Below are 22,433 nucleotides of genomic sequence, written 5' to 3'. Positions count from 1 at the left end.
CACAGGAATTTATTTTGAGTGTTTTCATAGTTTCATTTTTGAGATACACCAATTTTTATATACTCCAGGAAAATAATTATTATAATGCAAATTTGCAAAAAAAACCAAAAACAAAACAAAACCGCATGTGCATCAAAATAAACCATTTCCAGCAGTGCAATTTGAGTTCTAAGCATCCCAGGAACCATACAGAAAGGCATAAAGTCAAACATGACTTTTATAAACAACAATAAATCTTATTAAATTCCCTGTAGGGAAAAACTATGTTTCCCATGAAAATGACGTCACTTCTGGTTTTGGCAGTCGATGGCGGACATGTGATAGTTCGCGCTAACATTTACTCCAGCATAGGAAGTGTTCTGAACAGCTGATCGGATCGGCAAAGCGTGTTTCTGGAATATTATGTTTTTGTTGCTGCAAGTGCTTTTTATGCAATTTTTTGCAAAGCTATATGTGGAAGGAAATGACCTAGCGCAAGCTGAATGCATGAGATGCAAGTCCTCCGGTTTTATGCAAAAAAAAGAAAAAGAAAAAAAATTATTCCGCTAGCTTATGTGGTTGCAATTCTACCGGGATTGAAAATAGTTATGCAAAACGGAGCGTGCCCGCTTCGACCGGCCTTTAATTAATCATCTTCAAATGTTTTTAAAAATAAATAAGCTTTACACAAAAAGTATTTGCGCAGGGATAGCAGCCTGGCACCTCCTCCTCATGCTGGTCACACACTAATGTGGAATGGCGTCCCATTCTCCAACCAGCATTTGTCAAAAGTCAGCTCAGGGCTCGCAAAATCGCTAGCCCGACGTCCCGGGGCTGGCGATTTTTCCAGTCGGGCTACCAAAATCTATCTCTGCCCTGCCCTTTTGGCCTATCGTAGGAAGGAAAAATATATGTCAATGCTTTTGCATTCTTTCGGAAATGTAGCTGGGTAATTATGTCATTGGCATCGGTGAGCCACTGTCAATATGTGACATATTGAAGTCGCGTTTGAATTTGCGCTTGTTTTTTTGCTTTCACTTTGCAATCATGCGAACTGTGTATAGAGAGCGACAGCACTGATCTGTGAGTGATGATAATTTGTGCACCAATTCCTCTGACATCGTCTTATTAATCGTTAGCTTACTATGCAAACATGACAAGTGAAATCTCCCGCAGCTTAAACATGTGAGAGGTTGATCGCGCAGAGAATCGCTGAGCTTATGTGAGTCCGTGTGTAAAAGCAGCAGGATATATATTTTAGTTCTGCTGAGCCAAATAAGACAGGTCAGGGTGAAGAAGTGACAGCCAAAGAAAAGCTTACCACAAAACGGAGAAGTTATGACAAATCAGACTATAAGGCAAAAAGAAAGTGCAGCTTTATGGTTTCATGGACAAAAGAATTTCTGTGGCTGCAATATGACGAGCTAAATAACCAGCAGAGGTGGGACCAAGTCATTGTTTTGTAAGTCTCAAGTCTTTATCCTCAAGTCTCAAGTCAAGTCTCAAGTAATGTCAGGCAAGTCAGAGTCGAGTCTCAAGTCACTGGTGTAAAAGTCCGAGTCAAGTCACAAGTCTGAAACTTTGAATTTCAAGTCCTTTCGAGTCTTTAAAAAAAAAAAAAAAAAAACAACGAAAAAATAATGTTGCAGTTATGCTAAATGTAAATATTAGACCATGTAATTTTAAAATCTGTGTTTTTCTCAACACATGACAAAATAGTGAACTTAGAAAATATACACAAATTGTGAAATTGCACCTCTTTAAAATGCAGCTCAATTAAACTTAGCTCCAAGAATAATTTTCACCGACAGTTCTGAGATAAGCTGCATGTTATTCTTGGATGCGGTTGTAGGACCAGCTTTAAAATCGCATGACAAAAATATCATACACATTAAAAAAAACTGTATCACCAACGTAGCCTGGACAACATTTGCTAGTTAGATGAAGTCAGCTATCTCATCGTAGCATATTTATATGCATATTTATAATTATACGGTTCTTGGAGTGAGTGCATACACTCATGAAGTTTAGTAACTTCCGGTCACTGCAACAAGCCCAGGTACAGTTTACCGACGGATGGGTGCAGGACCTTGAAATGCACCGTGTAGAAAGTAAAGACCATCGTACGTATCATAAGTTTACCAGTCTCACAAATTGTTGTCATAAATACACATTCCTTAACCGTTTATTAATAGGACCTTTGAGCTCAACGATAATTAATTAGTAGTGGAAATAATTTCTGGTAGCATCACAGAAATGTAGCAGTGACAATAATATTGTATGCTGTAATCGTACTGGGCAATTAGTGATACAAAAAACCTGTTTTATCCTGTGAATAAAAGTATATGTTTTTGTCAATGTACCATAATAACAGAAGCGAAACGCAATATTGTGTCAGGACAATTCACTATTTATGCACAATAAATAAAGGAGCATAGCGCGACAATTTCTGTTCAGCGCCAGACTTGCTTGTAACCTATATCACCAATTATGTTATGAAAATGACGCATTAACTACTAAAAAACACTGACCTTCGTGTAAATGCTTGGAGCAGACTAACCTGTGAGCTGGAGTGTTCTGGGACGTTATATTTGATCTTTGAATGGCTGCAATCCAGTCGCGTCTTTGTTACTTCGGAAACATGGCTCGAACAATTTCTCTTCAACGACGTAATCCGATAACAACCGATCTCTTTACCCGTCGGCTTCCCGTGGCTGTCATGCGACCGGCTATTGCAGTTAATCATACAACGGCTTCTTGACATTTTTGTGTTTCTTTTTATCGCTGTATAACTGATTTTAATTGAAAGCCTGCGTGCGCTAGTACCGCTTGCCACGAGTTCCCAGAATCCTTTGCGGTTCTACCCGTGAATGACGTCACATTTTCAATCTCTATATAATATGCATGTTAAATTTTATATTTGGGGTAAAATATCAAGTCTTTTCAAGTAAACCGGTTCAAGTCCAATTCAAGTCCCAAGTCATTGGTGTAAAAGTCCAAGTCAAGTCACAAGTCTTAGAACATTTTTTCAAGTCAAGTCTAAAGTCATAAAATTAATGACTCGAGTCTGACTCGAGTCCAAGTCATGTGACTCGAGTCCACACCTCTGATAACCAGGGCTGCACATAAGTGGTCCGCAGGTGCGCATTCGCTGTCAAAATAAAAAACGCGCACAAGATAAGAAGTTGCAACGCGTGTTTGCGTACATAAGATTTTCTGGAGGAGGACAGACATTTGTTTAGAACTCTTAAAGATGTCGAAGAAGCTCCTTTAAGCAATTACTGTGATGTTCCTCCACCTCCAAAGAAATGTCAGAAGGAGTCCGAACCACAAAAGAAGCACATATTGCTCAGTCTGCAATACTGAGCAGTAATTGCAAATTACATACTTAAAATAAACCTGAAAATCAGTTTAAAACAGCGTGCTATGTTGCAAAGAGTGAACTACCACTGGCACAATTTAGCAGTCTTTGCAAACTTCAAAAAGCAAATGGCCTCGATCTTGGTTCCACTTGCCTCTTACCTGTGACTTCAGTGGAAATTTCGAATTCAGGATCTGACACAGACTGATTCATGTCCTACACAGTTCTTACTAGGGCTGGGCGATATGGCCTAAAATCAATATCACGATAAATTGAGCAGTTGTCCATTTATCGTTATCGAGGTTGATAACCACCCCAAGTGCCAAAAAACAAACTTTTTTTTTTCCATTTGATGGGGCTGTGGCAGGCAGCATAGTTCTTCCAGTTATTTTGATAATATTATTCCCCCTAGACCTATTCATTGCAATTATATTATTACCACTTTAAAGGACTGTAAAATGTCACTGAAAATAAATGAAGACAATAGTAGCAAGTACTTTTAGTGGTTAAGATTTATTAACTGAACAAAATAAAAAGTGTAGGATACAATATGTAACCATGCTCTCTAAAAAAATGTGTATCCCTTGTAAACAAAATAGTTTAATAATAAATATGTTTCACATTGGCTATTCACAAAGTAAACAATGATTGTCCATGATGGCATTACATTTGCACAAAGGCCTCTCTGCTAAGGCCTTGAGGTACTATAACTTGTAAACAAATAATGTCACAAACACAAATGTCAATTGAACACAGAAAAAACTATAATAAATACTAAACACTGCCATGTGACTAGTGAAAACTATAAACTCTTAAACAAAAACATTAAATAGTGCTGTTTGCAAAAAACTTCAACAAGGGGCAGCAGCAGACTTGGTATCCTGAGCGGTTCAGTCAAACTACTGTTGTAGATGTTTACCTGAGTAGTGTTTACTCCAGGTTCTTGCTAAGAAACACAAGCATATTGACCATGTCAGGTTTCAGGCAGGATCTGAGGCATGTCACAATGTTTCCTCCAGAACTGAAAACCCGCTTGACAGCTTTCACAATATTTGGGCCGTTGCCAGTTGTTATAGCAACAAGGTCCTCTTCACTGATGTTCCATGCAGACAGCATCGCTCTCAACCCCTGTCCAACCATCTCCCCCGTGTGATCAGATGGAAAATAGGCCGTCTCGAGCACTCTGGTACGCAGCTCTCATTTGTTGTCGATGTAATGAACTGTGAGACTAATATACGGCTCCATTGCACGGCTGGACCAGAGATCGGATGTGGCTGCAACGTGCTTAACGTATCTCAATTCAGCAGCAACCTTTTCCCTCTCTGTGCTGTACATGCTGGGAATGATAGTTTTTGAAAAATATTTTCGTGATGGGAGTTCATGAAAATAATTGACAAGAGATATGAAGTGTCTGAACCCGTTGCGTTCCACTGTAGCAATAGGAGCCATGTCTTTTGCTATGTGGTAGCCTATAGCATTTGTGATTTCTTGCCATCTATTTGAAGTTCGCTCATATAGTTGAGTACTAGCAAATGCTTCGGTTATTGACCGCTGCCTGGTGGAGGAAGACGTTTTTGCTGGTCCTCCTACTCTCTTCTCGCTTTGAGCTTTTTTTATGTCTTCGAATTGAATCACATGGTTGTGCTGCATGGCGGAAGAGGTTGGTTGTGTTACCTTGACTTGACGCAACAGTCTTTTTGCAGAGTTTACATTTAACAATTTTTTTGATCAATATCATCCTTGTTGAATCCAAAATGTTGCCAAACGATTGATGATGCATTTTTTTTGTTAACAAGCATCTCCTCTTCCTCCTCCACCAGCTCTACCTCCGTCGCTGCTGCTTCAACATTTAAATCGTCCTCCATTTGTTCACCCGTGTCTCGTCTTGTTACAGTCATGTGACTCCACCCCGTCAAGTCTGTAACGTAGCACAGCGTCTTAAAGGGACATGAACATCGCCAACCTGCACATGCCTTTTCTTTTTTTTTCTCTTTTTTTTTTTAAATACCGAATTTACCGACATGGGCAAAATGACGTCGATGAGAGTCATAAATTTCAGTAACGATAAATTTTTGATATATCGCCCAGCCCTAGTTCTTACAAGTTCATAGAAATTTCTGTTCAATCAGAACCAAGTATTTGAGTTGATGATTGTAATTTTTATACAATGTTGTAATTTGCATTTCAACAATTTTTTGATTAATGTTTTGTTTCCTTTACAATATTATACATTAAAGTACAATATTGTAAAGGAAACAAAACAGGAAACAAATCAATCAAAAAATTGCTTTTTTTTTTCCCCCATTCAGGCTACTTAAATTTATTTTGGGCTACCAAAAACTGAAGAGTCCCTGCCTGAAGGGCTACCAGGGATTTTGAAATTTTGCGAGCCCTGCAGCTAGTGTGACCGAGTTAGTTATAAATAAACTTGACCTGCCAGCCAACACGCCTTACCTGACTCCTACAGTCTGGACATTTCTGTACTACAAATCTTTTTTTATTCATCTCAATAAATATTCCCATAATTAATACTGGATTTCTGATTTTCATTAACTACAAGCCATAATCTTCAAAATTCAAAAGAGCCCCCAAGAAAAAAGTAGAATATCTGAATGCTTTTAAGTCAGAGTGGTTACTCTCCTAAAAAAGTACTGTGTGTTCAGCTGACTGGAGAGAGTGACTGTACCATTTACTGACAGGAAGGACAAAAGTTGGGCAACACAACTATTCACCGTTACATGTGACAAACTATGACAGCAGAAAAACAAACAACTCAAATGAGAGTGAACACACCAGCCAGAGCCTGGGTGATGTCGTCCATGGTGGGCTGCGGTTTGTTCCTCAGCAGAGCGTACGTGGACATCACCATCCCCGGAGTGCAGAAGCCACACTGGGAGCCGTGAGCCTTGGCTATTCGCTCCTGGAAGGACATAACCACAAACCTAACAGTTTATCTTGTGTTTGCAGTTGTTTTTTCCCCCCCCCCCCACTTGGTTTACAGTTTGTTTGCATGTAAATAAAGTTGGCCATTAAAATGTAATCACAGAATTAGCCAAACAACTCATCAGGAGGAATGTTTTGGAATAAAAGCGAACTTTCCAAATAAACGTAGATGACATAAATAACAGGGGTGTCCCTGGAACTGACCTGCACCGGGTGGATCCTGGTCTTGGTGCTGCCAATGCCCTCCACTGTGGTGACTGCGGCTCCGTGGAGCTGACAGAGCGGCAGCAGGCAGGCGTTGGCTGAGTAATGGCTGATGGTACAAGTAAAGGTGACTTAAGGCAAGTATTAGCAGATTAAGCAGTAATACCACTAAAACAACACTACATGCACCTGTACTGTTTTCCAAAAGCAGCTTCTCTACAACTATCTCCACAAAGAAAAGACCTGCACAGAACACCCGAACTAGGGCTGCTCGATTATGGCAAAAATGATAATCACGATTATTTTCACTGAAATTGAGATCACGATTATTTGACGATATTTATTTAACCCTTTAAGACCTACCATAGAACCAAGTCCGCCAGAGCTTATATTATATTTTTACATGCTGTAGTGCCATTTGTGGGAGCATTTCAAGTTGCTATACATCAATACAACTGTTATAGCCCATATTTTAATAATATATATGCATTAAGTCCATAGTAACTACATTAATTGCAAAAAAGTGCAATAAACTACAAAAAAAAAAAAAAAAAAAAAAAAAAGAAAATCATTTTTGTTTTTTTACATATATTTCTACTTGGAGAAATTTAAGAGGCTTATCCCTCAAAACTTTAAATAAAAAAAAAGTTGCAAAAAAATAGTTTACAACAGGAAATTTATTTTGAGTGTCTTCATAGTTTTATTTTGGAGATACAGCAATTTTTATATACTGCAGGAAAAACAAAAAGCAATCCTATGATGCAAATAAAACAGCATGTGCATCAAAATAAACTATTTAAAGCAGTGCAATTCGAGTTCTAAGCATCCCAGAAACAAATTCAGAAAAGTCAAACACGACTTATAAAAGCACCAGTATAGGCTTTTAAGGCCTGCAAGTTAAAAAAAAAAAAAAAAAAAAAAAAAACCCACCAAAAACGTCATTTTCCGCGAAAATGACATCACTTCCCGTTTCGGGCAGGAAATGACGTACATGCGATAGTTCGCGTTGACGTCTTGTTCAATGTGGGAAGTGTTACGAACAGCTGATCGGATCGGCAGAGCGTGTTTCTGGAATATTAGGTTTTTGTTCCTGCAAGCGCTTTTTATGCAATTTTTGCAAAGCTATATGTGGAAGGAAACCGTGACAGAGGACAAGCTGATGGCATCAGATGAAAGTACAACTCCTCCGGTTTCATATGCAAAAAATATTATTGCGCTAGCTTACACGGTTCAGGTTCTACAGGGATTTAAAAATAGTTACGCAAAACGGAGCGTGCCGCTCTGACCGGCTTTAAAGGGTTAACAATAACAATGTTATTCCTGCTCTTAGGAGATCTCGCCTTAGGAGCCCTTTTAAGCGCTAGGAATCTTGAGGAATAGCTTTTATATTAACTGGGATTGTCGTGTCACTTTTAGGGGAAATTCTAAGAAAACGTCATGACTCTGAGAATTTTCTTAGAATTTGGCCGCTAGGAGCCACTTTTTGCACAAAGATTCTTTAGGGATACGGGCCCTGGTGTGGTGCAACTCCAGGCCTCAAAGGCCGCTGTCCTGCAGGTTTTAGACGCGTCCTTGATCCAACAGAGCTGATTCAAATGGCTAAATTACCTCCTCAACATGTCTCGAAGTTTTCCAGAAGCTGGTAATGAACTAATCATTTGATTCAGGTGTGTTGACTCAGGGCGATACCTAAAACCTATAGGACACCGACCCTTGAGGCCTGGAGCTCCCCACCACTGCTTTAGACCGTGTAATAAGGCTGATTGTGGCAAAAAAAAAAAAAAAAAAAAAAAAAAAAAATCCCCTAAACCTGACAGCTTTAAACTGTTCGGTGGTTTTGTCCTTCATTTTTAAAATCTCTGTTCAACATCGTTTCAGATTCCTCTCAGTGTGTGTCCCATTATCTCCTCCTCAGCTACAGGAAGGTGAATGAGTCAAACAGACTGTATTGTTTCATTGTCAGGGAGGGAAGTGACCATTAGCCAACAAGTTCAGTGTGGTCATCCATACCAGGCTTGCTCATTACAAGCCAACACTTACACTCTCTCCTGTTTTCTGCAAATCTAATTTCACTTAAAGAAGCTGAGAGACCAAACAAATTGATTTTTCCAGTCCTAAGGCTGACGTTGTGCCCAAGTGAAACATACACTGACAGCAGCAGATGTTCAACTGCACTGGCATCTTTTAGCTGCTCACATATTAATCATAAACAGTGTGAAGTTGGTTGACAGCACAGAACTCACACTTTTTCCCCCTCGATTATATATTTATGGACTCTTCTACAGTGGCATGATTCATAGTTCATGTATTTGATACTGGCGCATTAAGGAGTCCTTCAGTTCTTCCCCTGAAACAAGCCATTTAAACCCCTGTCTCTATGCGACCCTAAAAGGTCTAAAAACACTGAAAGCCAATGTGCAGATTAAAAAGTAGGAAAAAACTTGAGTATTTAGAGCAGTCTGAATCTTAAAGTTCATCTTAAACTTTGATATTTGCATTAAATATGCACAGACAGCCACAAAATGACCAAAAATGGGGAAAAAAAAAACAAAAACAAAAAACCCCCAGCAGTATCAGGTGGTGTGACGTCATAAAGGATACATGATGGATTTCGTTGCAGGTTGGTAGCGCGACACCATAACTGTGCACGCTCCACAGCCTCCTCCGCCGCAGCCGTACTTGGTTCCAGTTAATTTCACTGAAGTCAACAGTCAAGGATAAAGACAAGTCCACCGAATGCTTACAACTAAGGTATTAACTAGGGCTGTCAGCATTAACACGGTCATCACGATTAAATTTTATTTATTTATTTATTTTTTTTTTTTAAAAACACACTCGACCCATCTGGAGCACAGAACGGACAAACTGCCTGAAATGCTGTGACAGACATTTCAGGGATTTTGAGTCAGTCTGCGCTCCAGGTGGATTAATTGTTAATCGCGTTAATTGTGATGACAGCGTTAACGCGTTTAAACCGCATTAACGCGTTAATGCCGAGTAACCCTTACACGGGCCCAATCTGCATTAACGCGGATTAGCCCGTTTTAACGCAGCTGACAGCACCAGTATTAACATTTAAACAGCGAAGGTTAACTGAAAACTGGTCTGAAGGATACTCTTCTGCCTGAGGAAGGGCAACAGCATCGTCTCCGGGTCGGCATGGTTCTCAGTCACCTGTTTTAACAGGACCAAAGAAAATTAGTTCTAACATCTGCATTTATTTTGCTTATACAGTGCTGGGCAAAAGTCTTGAGCCAGCCCTCATTTCTTTATACTTTGTCACCAAGCAGCCAGACTATCCTGTAATACTTTAAAGCACTCTTGATCAATATTTCTCCTGGCTCTCTAAAGGTCTTTCAAAGCTTTTCTTTGGACACTGACCGCTTTTTCACTCGACCTACTCCCAGTATGTTCTTTTGGTTGTTAAGCCACTTAACACCAGCCTACAAGTCATTCAAGCATTTAAAAAAATAAATAAATAAAATAAAACCCCACCAGAACCAAGACAATATGGCACCAGGAGAACACACCGAATCGTTTCTAAAATCTCCACTGGTAAGACTTCATAATCTGTGTGATTTGAATATTTTATTAACCATGTTCAAAGTCACATGTGGATCACTGCCTGCTATCTAAGTGATAGTTAAGAGATAGAAAACTCCATTTGTGTCGGACGAGAGGAGACAAAGGGCAGTTGTTACAGTGTATCTGATCAGAAACAAGCAACAAGTGAGGGCACGTAATCGGCACATCTGCCTGTGGAAGACGTGACGAGGTACGTCAAGCACTAAACAGATTGTGTGTTGAATGTACAGCACGTTTCTTCTGCTGCCTACAGCTTAGATGACGGTCAGTTTAATGTTAGAGTAGAGCTGGGCGATATAAGATTTTTTTCATATCGCGATATGTTTTTTTTCCGATAACGATATATATCACGATATAAGCCAAATAACTATACATGTAAGATTTAAATGTGCTGTTGCTCACAAGTACAATGTGAAATAATCAGCAGCTTGTTTTGATTTAAATATTTATTTCCCATAATAAGTTAAACAGGGCAGATGTACTTAAAATGAGGCTTCAGTTTAGGCAAAATAAAGGCAAATATTACAAACTACACAAAAGGTAGCCGCTAAAGCATTTAAGTTTCAAAATAGAACAAAACAGACTACTAAAGTGTCAGTTCCACTTAGAAATAAAATATTAATTCTAAAAATAAATCTTAGTCAATTTTGTCTCTTCTGTAAAATAAACTAACTTATATAATATTGCTTTGGAAGCGCTGTCTGAGAGAAATGTTTATGTCCAGGGAGTTGGTAACGAGGATCCAGTACCTTAATTAGCTGCTTGAATCCTTCCTTTTCGACCGTGTTTATTGGTATCATGTCTTTAGCAAGACAGTAAGCTATGGCATTCGTTATGTTGCTATGTCTCTTAGCTTTTATGTCATATGGTAAGACGCTGGAGAAAGCAGACTCAATTGACTGTTGCTGCTTCGCAGGGATTCCCCTGGTTGTTTTCGATGACGAATTAGCGCTTTCAGTCAGAGATTGAGCGTGCTTTAGTGGGTGGCACTGCTTCAGGTGATAAAAAAAGGTTTGTTGTATTTCCAGACTTTGTGGGAACACGCAATTTACAGTGCGCGTTACTCTTTTTGTCAGACTTCAAATAGCCGAAATACCTCCACACTACAGAACTTCTCTGGCCTTTCCTTTCGACAATCTCTCCGGCATTGGAACCGTCATCGGTGTTCTCTTTGGTAACCTGGTCACCCAAGCTCTCGGTTGATTTTTCCTCTAGTCGGCACACTCATTTCCTCCATTACCCGGCCGGCATGGCGGCTGGCTGCTTCCCAAACAAATACACATGTGCGGCTTGGCACTTGAGCTGTACGTAACAAGTTACGTGACGTGACACTGCGGCTGTGATTGGTTCGGCTCTGCGCTACTTAATTTGTATTGGCTATTCATTTTTTTTTATAAGAGAGAGAGAGATGAGGTCTATCGCAATAGTTTCATTTTTCTATCGAGAAAAAGTTATTTCGCAATACATATCGTTCTGTCGCCCAGCTCTATGTTAAGAGTTTTATCTCTAAGAAGAACAATAATATATATAAGACAGGTGTAACATGGATGGATGTAATCAGGGGCAACAGTAACTGTCAACTGCACCAACAAGCTCCACTTGTTAAAAGTAGAATTAAAATCTAGTTATAGGCTAAACATTTAAGCTAACTTAGATATTTCTACAATTATCACTCAGTTGTTTGCTTTCGTTTTTGAGCTATAAGGGGTCAGCATGATGTATTTTACTGTCACATGACTTCTTGCATTAAAAGCATTATAATGTTGCCATCATTAGTGAAAAACTATTCAGATTATTCACGTTATTGTTAGTATACAAGCACAAGGAAATCCGCACCACTAATTTATGGGCAACCCAACAGCAGCTCAGAGAAGTTATAGTTTTGCAATTTCTAATTAGTTTTCTTTACTTTTTTGTTTCTTTGTGTGAGATAGATCTCTCTCTCTCTCTATATATATATATATATATATATATATATATATATATATATATATATATATATATATATATATATATATATATATATATATATATATATATATATATATATATATATATATATATATCTATATATATCTATCTATCTATCTATCTATCTATATATATAGAGATATATAGAGATATATATATATATATATATCTATCTATATCTATCTATATCTATCTATCTATATATCTATCTATCTATATACACACACACACACACACACTTAACCTGAGCAGCGAAAGACAGCGGTGTGTTTGAAAACGATCTGCCGGGAGTCCGGTGTTCTCACAGGCTGTAGTGAGCCTTGCCCCCGGCTAGCTATGGAGCTAGTGGGTAACAGACGTCTCTGAAAACATCGGAGCGCTTTTGAAAATATGTGGTGTCTTGATAAACTGAGCAGATATTTGAGGTTTACACAGCTACATTCTCGCCTGAAAATATGTTAAACGTTTATTTTGTGACCCAGAAAGAATAATAAGAGTAATATTAAAACTAACTAGCTGCCGCCATTGTTGGAAACTGAGCTGGGCCACGCTATGAATTCTGGGACACAGCTGCTTCTTCGGGGTTTAACGGCAGCTGGCATCCTTTTATATGCAGTGCTGCCATCTTCTGTTTCAGTCCGTTATTACACTCTTAAATCCTACTACTTATTCCTGCCTCTTTTGTGATCTTACAAAGCTTCAAACGACGCCTCGACTATTAAATTAGTCGTCGACGATTTTGATAGTCAACGTAATCGTGACTAGTCGACTAATCGTGGCAGCCCTAGTTACAATAGAAGTCGGAGAGGTATTGACCTGTTACGACCTGTTCAGGAGGTGAATAGATTCAGGGACTTCTTTATCTTACAGGCGGTTTACAGAGACCTCGTCAGATCCTCAAGGATTTCCAAGCTTGTTACCTGCTCGACCTCAGCACCACTGATGAAGACGGCGTCCTGTCCACTTTTCTTGGACGTCCTGTAATCCACCATCAGAGTAAAGGTTGTTGGTAGAGCACCATGCCTTCTAATGTTGGATCTCCTCTCTGCAGGCCACCTCGTTACTTGCCAGTCGACCTACAACTGATGTTGGATGGGTGGATGTTGGGCACACGTGTCTAAATAAGAAGTGTGAACTGGACTTGACAACGTTGAAGAGCACCTGTGCTTTGGTTGCACATCCTTCCAGCTTGAGGTATGTTAGGGCGTTTTCAAACCTGTAGCTTGTTTACTCTGGTCCTAATCAGCTGATGAGTTTGTAAACTTGTAGCTTTTGGTTAATTTTTTCTCTGTGTGAAAACAAAAGTGACCTCCAAGCCAACCAAATTGCGTCACTACAAACCACGTGAGAACACCGAGTCCGCTCATTGGCCGGATGGTTTTGGGGCAGGAGCAACGAAAGTGAGAACAGGATGAAGGCGCTGTGTGAGAAAACTGAGGATTTACGTTCCTTTCACAGCTGGTTGCTAGCCCGTATAGACCTTTGCACATCTAAAGCACCTCCATGCATTGAGAATACAACGCATATGGGACGTTTTTAGCTCACATGTGTAATGTACACCTAACGATTACTGTGTTCACACCTGCATAAATACACTGCAAGAGGTGGAAAAACGACTTGACACCGCACGTGTGAAAGCACCCTGAGCCATAAAGTCCTGCACCGAAATCTCAGGATCTTGTTTTGAGGCCAAGATGGAGAAGTTTGAACGGTGTGGTACACAAAGAAACTGTCGCTCAGCGTGAGTCAGCCAGGTGTTTTCTCTTTGATTTGCAGAACTTGGCCTGCTTTCAGTTTTTTTAATGCCCATTTTGTTTCTCTTTTACAAACTCGTAAGAATATGCGCAGTCCTGTGTGTGCTTGCACTTATTCTGCACCTTACCTTTTCAGAACCAATATAGATGACAGCTTTCTAAGGTCTTCTTCTTCCTGCATTTTTGTTCACTTCGCAACATGTGTGAAGGTCATTACACCTCCAACTTGCAAACGTTTTACTTTAACTCACCTGTGCTTGTCTAAAAATGATATTAAGAGTTTTGCTAACAGCAGCGCGAGGTAAAAAGTCACCTCGGAAATTGCTAACTGTGCAGATTTTATCTGTCAGAAAACAAAACGGTCGCTATGATAACATTAAAAAAACTCTAAACCTACCTTTTTCCCGTTGATAAAGAAGCACAGAGCGTCTCCTTGTTTTCCTGCAGACATCTTTCAAGTGCGTGACTAAAGACCGTGACGACGACTTTATCTCCAGGAGGTAGCTCAGTACCCCTTAGCGCTTCCGTCTGCCGACACTTTCAAAATAAGATGCTTTATTCTGGTTTCTTTGTGTAGCAACTCTCTCTTGGTACACTTCAAAGTGACGTGAAACCCAATTAATTAAACTTAATACAAATGAACTAAACTCAAATTAATTTGCATGTAATTACTTATGTTTACAATAGGACATAATAATTTTTTAGAAATAAAATTTCATCGTTTTGAGCTTTCTGGGTGTTTTGGTGAATTGCATAAGCAGTTGTGAAATTTTATTTAGTTTTTTTTCCTTTCTGGAAAACAAAAAAACATTTAAAAAGAATAACTCAAAGCTTTAAAATGAAATAAGACTTGACTTCTATTCCCAAAAAGTGGTGTTTTTCTGACCCATCGAGTTTCAACTTGCAGGACTGACTTGTAACTCCCGAAGTATTCCTTAATTGTTAAGTTTCTTATTTATTTATTTATTTATTTATTTATTTTTTACTATGAGCACCTTTTAAACACTTTCTCTTGCACATCCAGAGATGAAACACATGAATGAAATCTGATGGAAAGTAAACAAGGCTGTAAATCAAATATTTTCTTAGGGTTGCCTTGGACTCTGGTCATAAAATGAGAAAGCAAAAAACTGTATCAGAATTGAGCATGAGTCCAACACCAAACTAATAAAACAATCTGATACACATATAGCAGATTTACAAAAAAAATCTTTATAGCCATACAGCAATGACTGACAGTGGCAAATAAACATCAGGTGATTCGTGACCTATCCTTGGCCCTTACATTTATTTCTGTTTTTGTTAATCATTTATAGATTGGTCTTTTTGCACAGTCATTCATTGCTGTTAATACATTGTCATCGTTTCTCAGGAGGAGCAGATAAGAGAGGGAAAAACCTAGTGTTAGGTAAAGAGCCACAAGAGGGCGCTAGAGGTAAGGAAAACATTTAAAGAAAAGCTGCAGAGGAAAATCAAACGTGGACAAGCGGAAAGAAGAAGGTGAGTAATGATTGTACAGACATGTTTCTTTTCTGTGCCACACTGCTTCATTTATGTCTTAAAAGTGCCTCTGAAATGATGATTTGGGTTTCAGGTGGGCTTATGGGCTTCTTTCAAAACTTAGTTTTTGTTTTATTCCCCTCTCATTTCTTTTCATGAACCAGAAACAGCAAGACCCCAAGTCTGGTGCACCAAGCTGTATTTGTTCAACCCAAACGTCAGTCTGTATACAAATGCTTCCTCGGGTAAAGTCCAGACTTTCGTACAACCGTTTCAGCTCTAACACTTCCCAGATAACTGGCTAGAAAAGTTGAATTAAAATCAACTTTGGCAGCAGACAGAGCAACTGTCCAGGAAGAAAAGATCTCAAGTAGGAGGTGGGGATGGCTCAGGACACCCTGAGAAAGCCGACATCCAGCAACACAAAACAGTCCCTGACCTCGAGCCCTTGGGACACACATCAGCATAACAGGGATAGGATGGGCGATAAAGGCAACTCAGGACTGAGAGTGCTGAGGGGCAGCTGCCGATAGCCTCCGCTCCAGGAGGGGCAAGAGGCCTAACAACGTGATGAGATGTTATACTAACACTACCAGCATCAGTCTGCTGTAGGATGTCACAAGTCTTTATATTGTGTTTTTACCACCCTGCTTGCTTGCTGTCAGGCAAAGTACACTCTAAGAAAGCTACAAAGGACGACCCTTACTAGAAAGCTATAAAACAGTTCCTGTATAAGTACCCATAGTGAGACAGAAACAAAGCCAGTGATACAACTATCATGCCTGTAATCACATATTTGAAAATTTCACTATCTGAAAATTTAATTATTTCCTTTTATTTCCTAAGAATATTTTTTTGTAGATGTGATATTGTCCCACATTTCCACTCCAAACGTCTCCATTAATGGTGTTAAGCTAACTCTAAGGTACAGTGCAAAAATAAATTTCTGTGCTCATAAAGGAGCGCCTCACCTCAGTCTGAGCGTGAGAAAGCTATCCCTGCCCCTGTTTGATCGCTCTTAGCTTATTTACTCAGCTTTCACTCCAGGTTTAGCATACACAGCTCTACCTTTTTCTCACTGACTCAAGTTTCCTGACTCATGACAACAGGTAGGCCTTCAGAAGACAAACCAAACATGTGTTACTTTACAGCCCGGCTTTTCCACTGAGCCCCTGATCGGTGTGAGCCGAGGCCAATTTCTGCTTTGTGACCTCCAGACCTGGTGGGTTAATGTGCATATTTTCCTCAGTCTTGCAAACTGTTTCCACAGTTGGACTTGAACACATTCCTCCTGAGTCTGTCGGTGGGATTTGGTTTATTTACACAAATCACAGCATGTGTAGTTGTAAGATTTACAGCTTCAGACGGAGCAGCCGAGCCAAAGGTGTTGGGGCACCACAACACAAACAGGCACGCCCTCACAGAGCTGAAATTCAGTTTCCATGCTCTTAACTGCAGTGGTGTGCTCACTGTGGAAAGTGTTTTCTACAGATATTCAACCGATCAAAGACAAATAAATCCAACAGAAAGAAGACAAATGGCTTAAAAATGTTGAGTTAAAAAAAATTGTGTTAAATGAATTAAATAGTTAATACAAAATAATTAGCCAATAAAATACATTTTTTAAAAACCTAAATACAGAGTTAAAACAATGGTAATTAAGAACTTAAAGTGATGAATAAGTCATTGTAATAGGCGTAGTAGATTAAAGCCAGTTGGTAGATAAATAATATTTTTATTAAGGAGAAATGGTTACAGTCCTGTTGTCATTAAAGAATGACAAAAAATGAATCTCTGTTCAATAAAATCCTTTAGTTTTCACTTGATACACCAACCAAGGAATGCAGAAGGGCCACACCGGGTGGCTCAGGAGATGGAGCAGTTCATCTACTAACACAGACTCTAGTTCTCAGATACTGAATCCAGAGCTGCGTTAATCGGTTAAATTAAAGTTAAAAGTGCTTAAACACAGACAAAGATGCTTGTATTAATGTGTGAATGAGACTTGTAGTAAGAAAATACTTTCAGTGCTCAACTAGAGTAGAAAAGCATAAGTACCACTCCATTTAAACAACAAACTGAGGCTGCGATTAACACAGAGTAACCAGAATGTTGGAAAAGTATTGTCTGGTCTCATTTTTACTACATCATTCAGATGGAAGGGTAACAATTTGGTGTAGACAACATGAATGCATGGCGCACTTTGAGCCAAACTGAGCATTGTTTAAGCACCACAGCCTGCCTGAGTATTGTTGTTGACCATGTTAATCCCTTTATGACCACAGTGTAGCATCTTGCTTCCAGCAGTATAACACACCGTGTCACAAAACTCAAAATCATCTCAAACTAGTTTCTTGAACATGACAATGAGTTCACTGTACTCAAACGGCCTCCACAGTCACCAGATCTCAATCCAACAAAGCACTTTTGGGACGTGGAGGAACCAGAGATTCACATCATGGATGTGCTGCTGACAAATTTGCAGCGACTGTAAAACTGTCATGTCAACATGGACCAAAATCTTTGAAGAATGTTTCCGGCACCTTGTTAAATTTGTGCCATTAGGAATTAAGATGGCTCTGAAGGCAAAAGGGAGTCCAACCCAGTACTAAGCAAGGTGCAACTAATGAAGTAGACGACATATAACATAGATACAAACTCTAAATAATTGATTTCTCAAACTAACTGGACAGGCCTGCATGTGAAAGTCAGGATTTGGAGCAGCATTATCTTCTTCATTTTGTTTTGTTGGCTGTCCAGTGAATGTACTCGTCTAGACCAAAGCTCTTTTTTTTTATTTTTAGCTTTTACGGGAATTTGAGCCAAAAAACATTAAATGGCTCAAAGATAACCCCTACAGTTCTCACATTTTAAGGCTCATGCCACTTTTATTAAAAAGGCTCTTTCATTCAGGTATGAAAAGTTTTTAAGAAGATAAGTTTTGAAAGTTAATGGAAACAGCTCATACAAGTGGGCAGGGTTTTTTTTTTTTGTTCTTCCAATTGTATACTGCTCGTACAAAGGCAGCATTGCAAGAAAGTGCTTCTGGTGCAAGAAGTTGTGCTGAAACAAAAAGAGACAGGCTAATTGGTCAGGCGTTTATGATCCAAATAATTAAAGGGAAGGAAATTAACATTTGGCTCCAGGAGCAGCACAACCAAACCACCGTGAAGCTGGTTAGTGATTTATTTTCAGAGTTTAGAAGGCATTTGTCTCTGTTAGTGGCACAAGGAAAATAGCAAAAAACATTAAAACATTACTGAGACAACCTGCGCTGACTTTTCTCTCTAATGAAATCTCCATTTTACACCCAAAATGCAATTATTAGGTTCACACCACAACTGAATCTTTTGTGGTTCCTTTAAAATAAAGACTTTTCTGTCATAAACTGATCCATCAAAGGTCCACACCGGTACATAAAGATCACCATAATTTAGAAAATGAATTGTGTGAAGTTCAAACTTATGTGGGTGAGGACCTCCTGCCTAATGTGTACCTTCAATTCTCAAACAAACCCTACATCATTTTAAATAAAGTGTTTATCTGTGAGTACTCTCTGATGTAAAAAAACAAACCTAGACCTGCCATTCAGAACTTTTGGGGATTTTGTTTCCCATTCCCATCACATAAAGCTATTTAGGGTTACTGTCAGTTGACTATCTTCTCTCATCAGCTGAAAATAAACAAATCCCCAGTAGAAACGTTTTCTCCCATCCTCCTTTACTTCCTATTGCAGATCTGATTCCACTTCCTCAGCTCTCTATCACTCGGTTCATCTCCAGCTGAGGAAATCTGGCTTTTAGCCTCGCTGACCTCATATCACATGTCTCAGGAAGCTACTGCTGCTGGGTCAAAACCTAAAGTATAAACTTGCAGTTACAGTTTAGCTGGTAAACTCAAATTTGGCTGTGCTCATCGGCTCTGAGGTGTCATTATAGACTCTATGATATTTCAGTGGAAACGCTATCAAACAGGAAAGTGGGGAGTACAGTTAAAGAGTGCTGCCAATGTTTTAGCCACACTTGATGCCTGCTGTGAGATCATTGCCCTACATAAGTACAGCTTACATGTTCCAACTGAGGAAACTACCACTTTTATTTACTTACTTGGCAATTAAGAAGTCAGAGCTTGAGGGCATGTGAGGAAGAAAAATGCTTGGAGTAATTGGAAAAAGTTGATGATCTGACCTAGTGCTAACACTCACAGGAAATGATATAAAACCTGGAATACTGAAATAAAGTATTCTGTGATATTTATGTAATGTTCCAGGTATTCTAATGGCATGTTAGCAGTGTTGTAAAGTCATATTTCTGTCAGTCTGTGAGGTTGAATAAACAGAGAGAAGGGGACTCTGCAGCTCTGCTCTGTTAGCGCACTTTAGGAGTCTACTTTTATGCCTGAGGTACATATGCTCCTTTTTGTACCATGAAACATTAGAAAAAACACAAATAACTTTTGGTTACAGGGTCCATTTTGTCATTATTTACGACCAAAATCACTTCAATGTATGACCCATTTACTACAACTGAAGTTCAGACTCACTGACTTGGATTAAAATGAAAGTTACATAAGAACATTCAAAGTTTCCAAAATCCTTTCAGCTCCATCTGGAGTCAAAATATCATGATAACAAAAGATGATGCACCGTTTAGCTTCATGACCTAAAAGTATGCTGCCAAACATGCAAAAACATACTCAAATCTAAAATTTGAGTATTCTTTGTACAGAAAGTCCTTATTAAGCTTTTAAGAACTAGTTTATAATGTGAAACAAGTGATTACTAAAGCATAATCTTCAGCTATGTTTTAGCTTATAGCACTGCTCAGCTAATTAACTGCATGCACCATAAATGGTAAGTTAGCATTAAGCTAGCTGCATAATAGCATAGCATAGCATCTTTATTTATAACTCACTTTACATCCAACAATGTTGACCAAAATGCTACAAATATAAAACAGAGAGGAAACAGGAGGAACAGACGGCAAGCCATACACATCGGCGCCATCTTGCAATGGGTTTTCTTTGGGTTTATACGTATACTAGAAGAATTGTAAAAACTACAATTTATAATGAACACAAAATACTCAGTTGTCAAGTTAACTGATGGTATTCAGCCAAAGCTAATGTTAGCATTTCAGTTACACCAGTTAGCCGCACATTTAAATGTTAAGGCCGTCCAGATGGTTCGTCATTAGAGGACATGATGGGCCTCAGCCTCAGCAGGGAGTGTTTGCCCAGGGCGCCAAACAGGCTAGGACCGCCACTGCTCACAGGGTCTACGAACTGAAAATCTTTCCCCTCTTGGAATACATACATACAGACTGCTTTTACTCAAAATAACTACAAAACCAATTCCAAGACCAATGCTGCCTGGCATCCCGTGCATGCTTTCAGTGTCTTACCTTCACATATTCTCCCAGTAACCTCTGGGAGATTCCCATTTTAGAGTGTCCCACCCTTTGGATTACAGAGGTAAGATGTGTAATTTAACACGTTAATGACACGCTCCACCAAACAGCTGCCAGTAAAGTTATAAATCTGACGCCATTTCACATTTTTCCCCCAGACCTTCACCCCTCCATTTTCGGTCTTAACCTTATACAGTCAGCATTTAAATTCTGTTTCAGGGTTGCTTTTTGTCTTTCTGTCGTAGCCTCGTATGCCCTAATTTTTTGATATATAGTTATATTAATAGCAGCATGAGCATGAATAAAAGATTGAGATCGGGTGTAGGGTCTGACACAGAAAACAACCTGCTGCTTTTACACTGACCTGCAAATTTTTATTCACTGAATGAAAACTTATGATTTCTTCTTGAAACATGACCTGAAAGGACAATGCAAGCTGTCAGATTTGCATTTAAATAGCCTTATTGTGAATCCTCCAGCATGTGTGTGTTGGTGTGCTACATGTGAAATAATTTGCTTTGACAGCAGCAAAGAGAGAATCAGAGCTTGGATGCCACCTACACATATCTGAGCAGATTTCTGAGGTTTCTGAAGGAGCTGCTGCTTTTTTTTCGCACCAGAAATCAGGCTTCACACGATCGCTTTGCATGTGTTTGCATGATGACAGTTAGAAGTCCATGTACAAGAAATTATTGTTGGCGGGATCATCAATCTTAAATTATTTTTAATATGCAACTTTCCCTTTCTGCTGTAAGCAATTACTCAAGACGTATATTATGCTCCTCTGCCTCTGTGGGTCTCACTTTGTTCCCTTCACTCTCCTTGTAGACAAGGAGTTGCACACAAGCAGTGTGTATTATGGTAAAAAAGCTATGTTTTCTTTCAAAAGTCTTTTTATTAGACAAAGGTTTCAATGCAATGTATACAATAATACAAAGTGCTTCAAATTTTTTCTAAATTTTCAAATTCTTGTTCCCATCCTGACCATTAAACAACAAATAATTGGCAGCCTGCTGCCCAACTAAACCATCCATCCATCCACTTATCCTTTTCAGGGTCGCAGTGGGTGCTGGAGCCTGTCCCAGCTGTCATAGGGCGAGAGGCGGGGTACTCTCTGGACAGGCTAACACAGGGACAGACAACCATTTGCACTCACATTCACAACTATGGGCAATTTAGATTTTTCAATTAACCTATCCCCATAAAGTGCATGTCTTTGGACGGTGTGAGGAAGCTGGAATACCTGGGGAGAACCCACGCAAACTCAGGGAGAACATGCAAACTCCACACAGAAAGGACATTGTAGCTTTTAGCCATTGTGCATGTGAGGGGGGAGAAGAGTCTTTCCACTTCACACTTCAGCAAAATAGCTCGCCTGGCCAGCAGTAATGAAAAGTTTAATGCTCTAAGTCTGGAGTTGGACAGATTCAGATTCTGGACCACACGAAACATAGCATAGAGTGGCTCTGGTTCAGTTTGATGCTGCAGGACATCAGACAATGTATGGAAAACAGATTTCCAAAAGGTGATCAACAAAGGACAGGACCAGTACATATGAAACAATGTACCAGGAGCACACCCACACCTTCTACAGGCTGCGCCCACCCCTGGGTATATGTGTGCCAGCCTATCCCCAGACCAATGCCCCTGATGAACTAGCTTAAATTGGATAAGTGTATTTCGAGCACACATTGATATATTGTGAACCTGGCCAAGGATAGAGTCCCA

General features: G+C 39.4%; 1 protein-coding gene and 1 long non-coding RNA gene across 2 annotated transcripts in view; one reads left to right on the top strand and one right to left on the bottom strand.

Annotated features, from left to right (window-relative positions):
* The window catches only part of aox6 (aldehyde oxidase 6), a 31,895-nt gene extending 17,568 nt beyond the window's left edge, over nt 1-14,327 (bottom strand). The window contains exons 1-5 of the mRNA XM_026158183.1: nt 14,195-14,327; nt 9,604-9,661; nt 9,089-9,185; nt 6,488-6,596; nt 6,134-6,260 (exon numbers count right to left, since the gene is read on the bottom strand). Coding sequence (XP_026013968.1) covers nt 6,134-6,260; nt 6,488-6,596; nt 9,089-9,185; nt 9,604-9,661; nt 14,195-14,248 — 445 coding nt within the window. The 5' untranslated portion in view covers nt 14,249-14,327. The remainder of the gene's footprint in view (nt 1-6,133; nt 6,261-6,487; nt 6,597-9,088; nt 9,186-9,603; nt 9,662-14,194) is intronic.
* On the top strand, nt 12,804-16,824 carry LOC113015832 (uncharacterized). The gene is made up of 3 exons (XR_003271166.1): nt 12,804-13,784; nt 15,170-15,297; nt 15,462-16,824. It is a non-coding gene; the product is annotated as an uncharacterized LOC113015832 (long non-coding RNA).
* The last annotated feature ends 5,609 nt before the right edge of the window (nt 16,825-22,433 follow it).

The sequence above is a fragment of the Astatotilapia calliptera genome, chromosome 23 (genome assembly GCF_900246225.1).
Source record: "Astatotilapia calliptera chromosome 23, fAstCal1.2, whole genome shotgun sequence".
NCBI lineage: Eukaryota > Metazoa > Chordata > Actinopteri > Cichliformes > Cichlidae > Astatotilapia > Astatotilapia calliptera.
The sequence above is the reverse complement of the archived record's forward strand: the minus strand, read 5'-3'. Positions and strand labels throughout refer to the sequence as shown.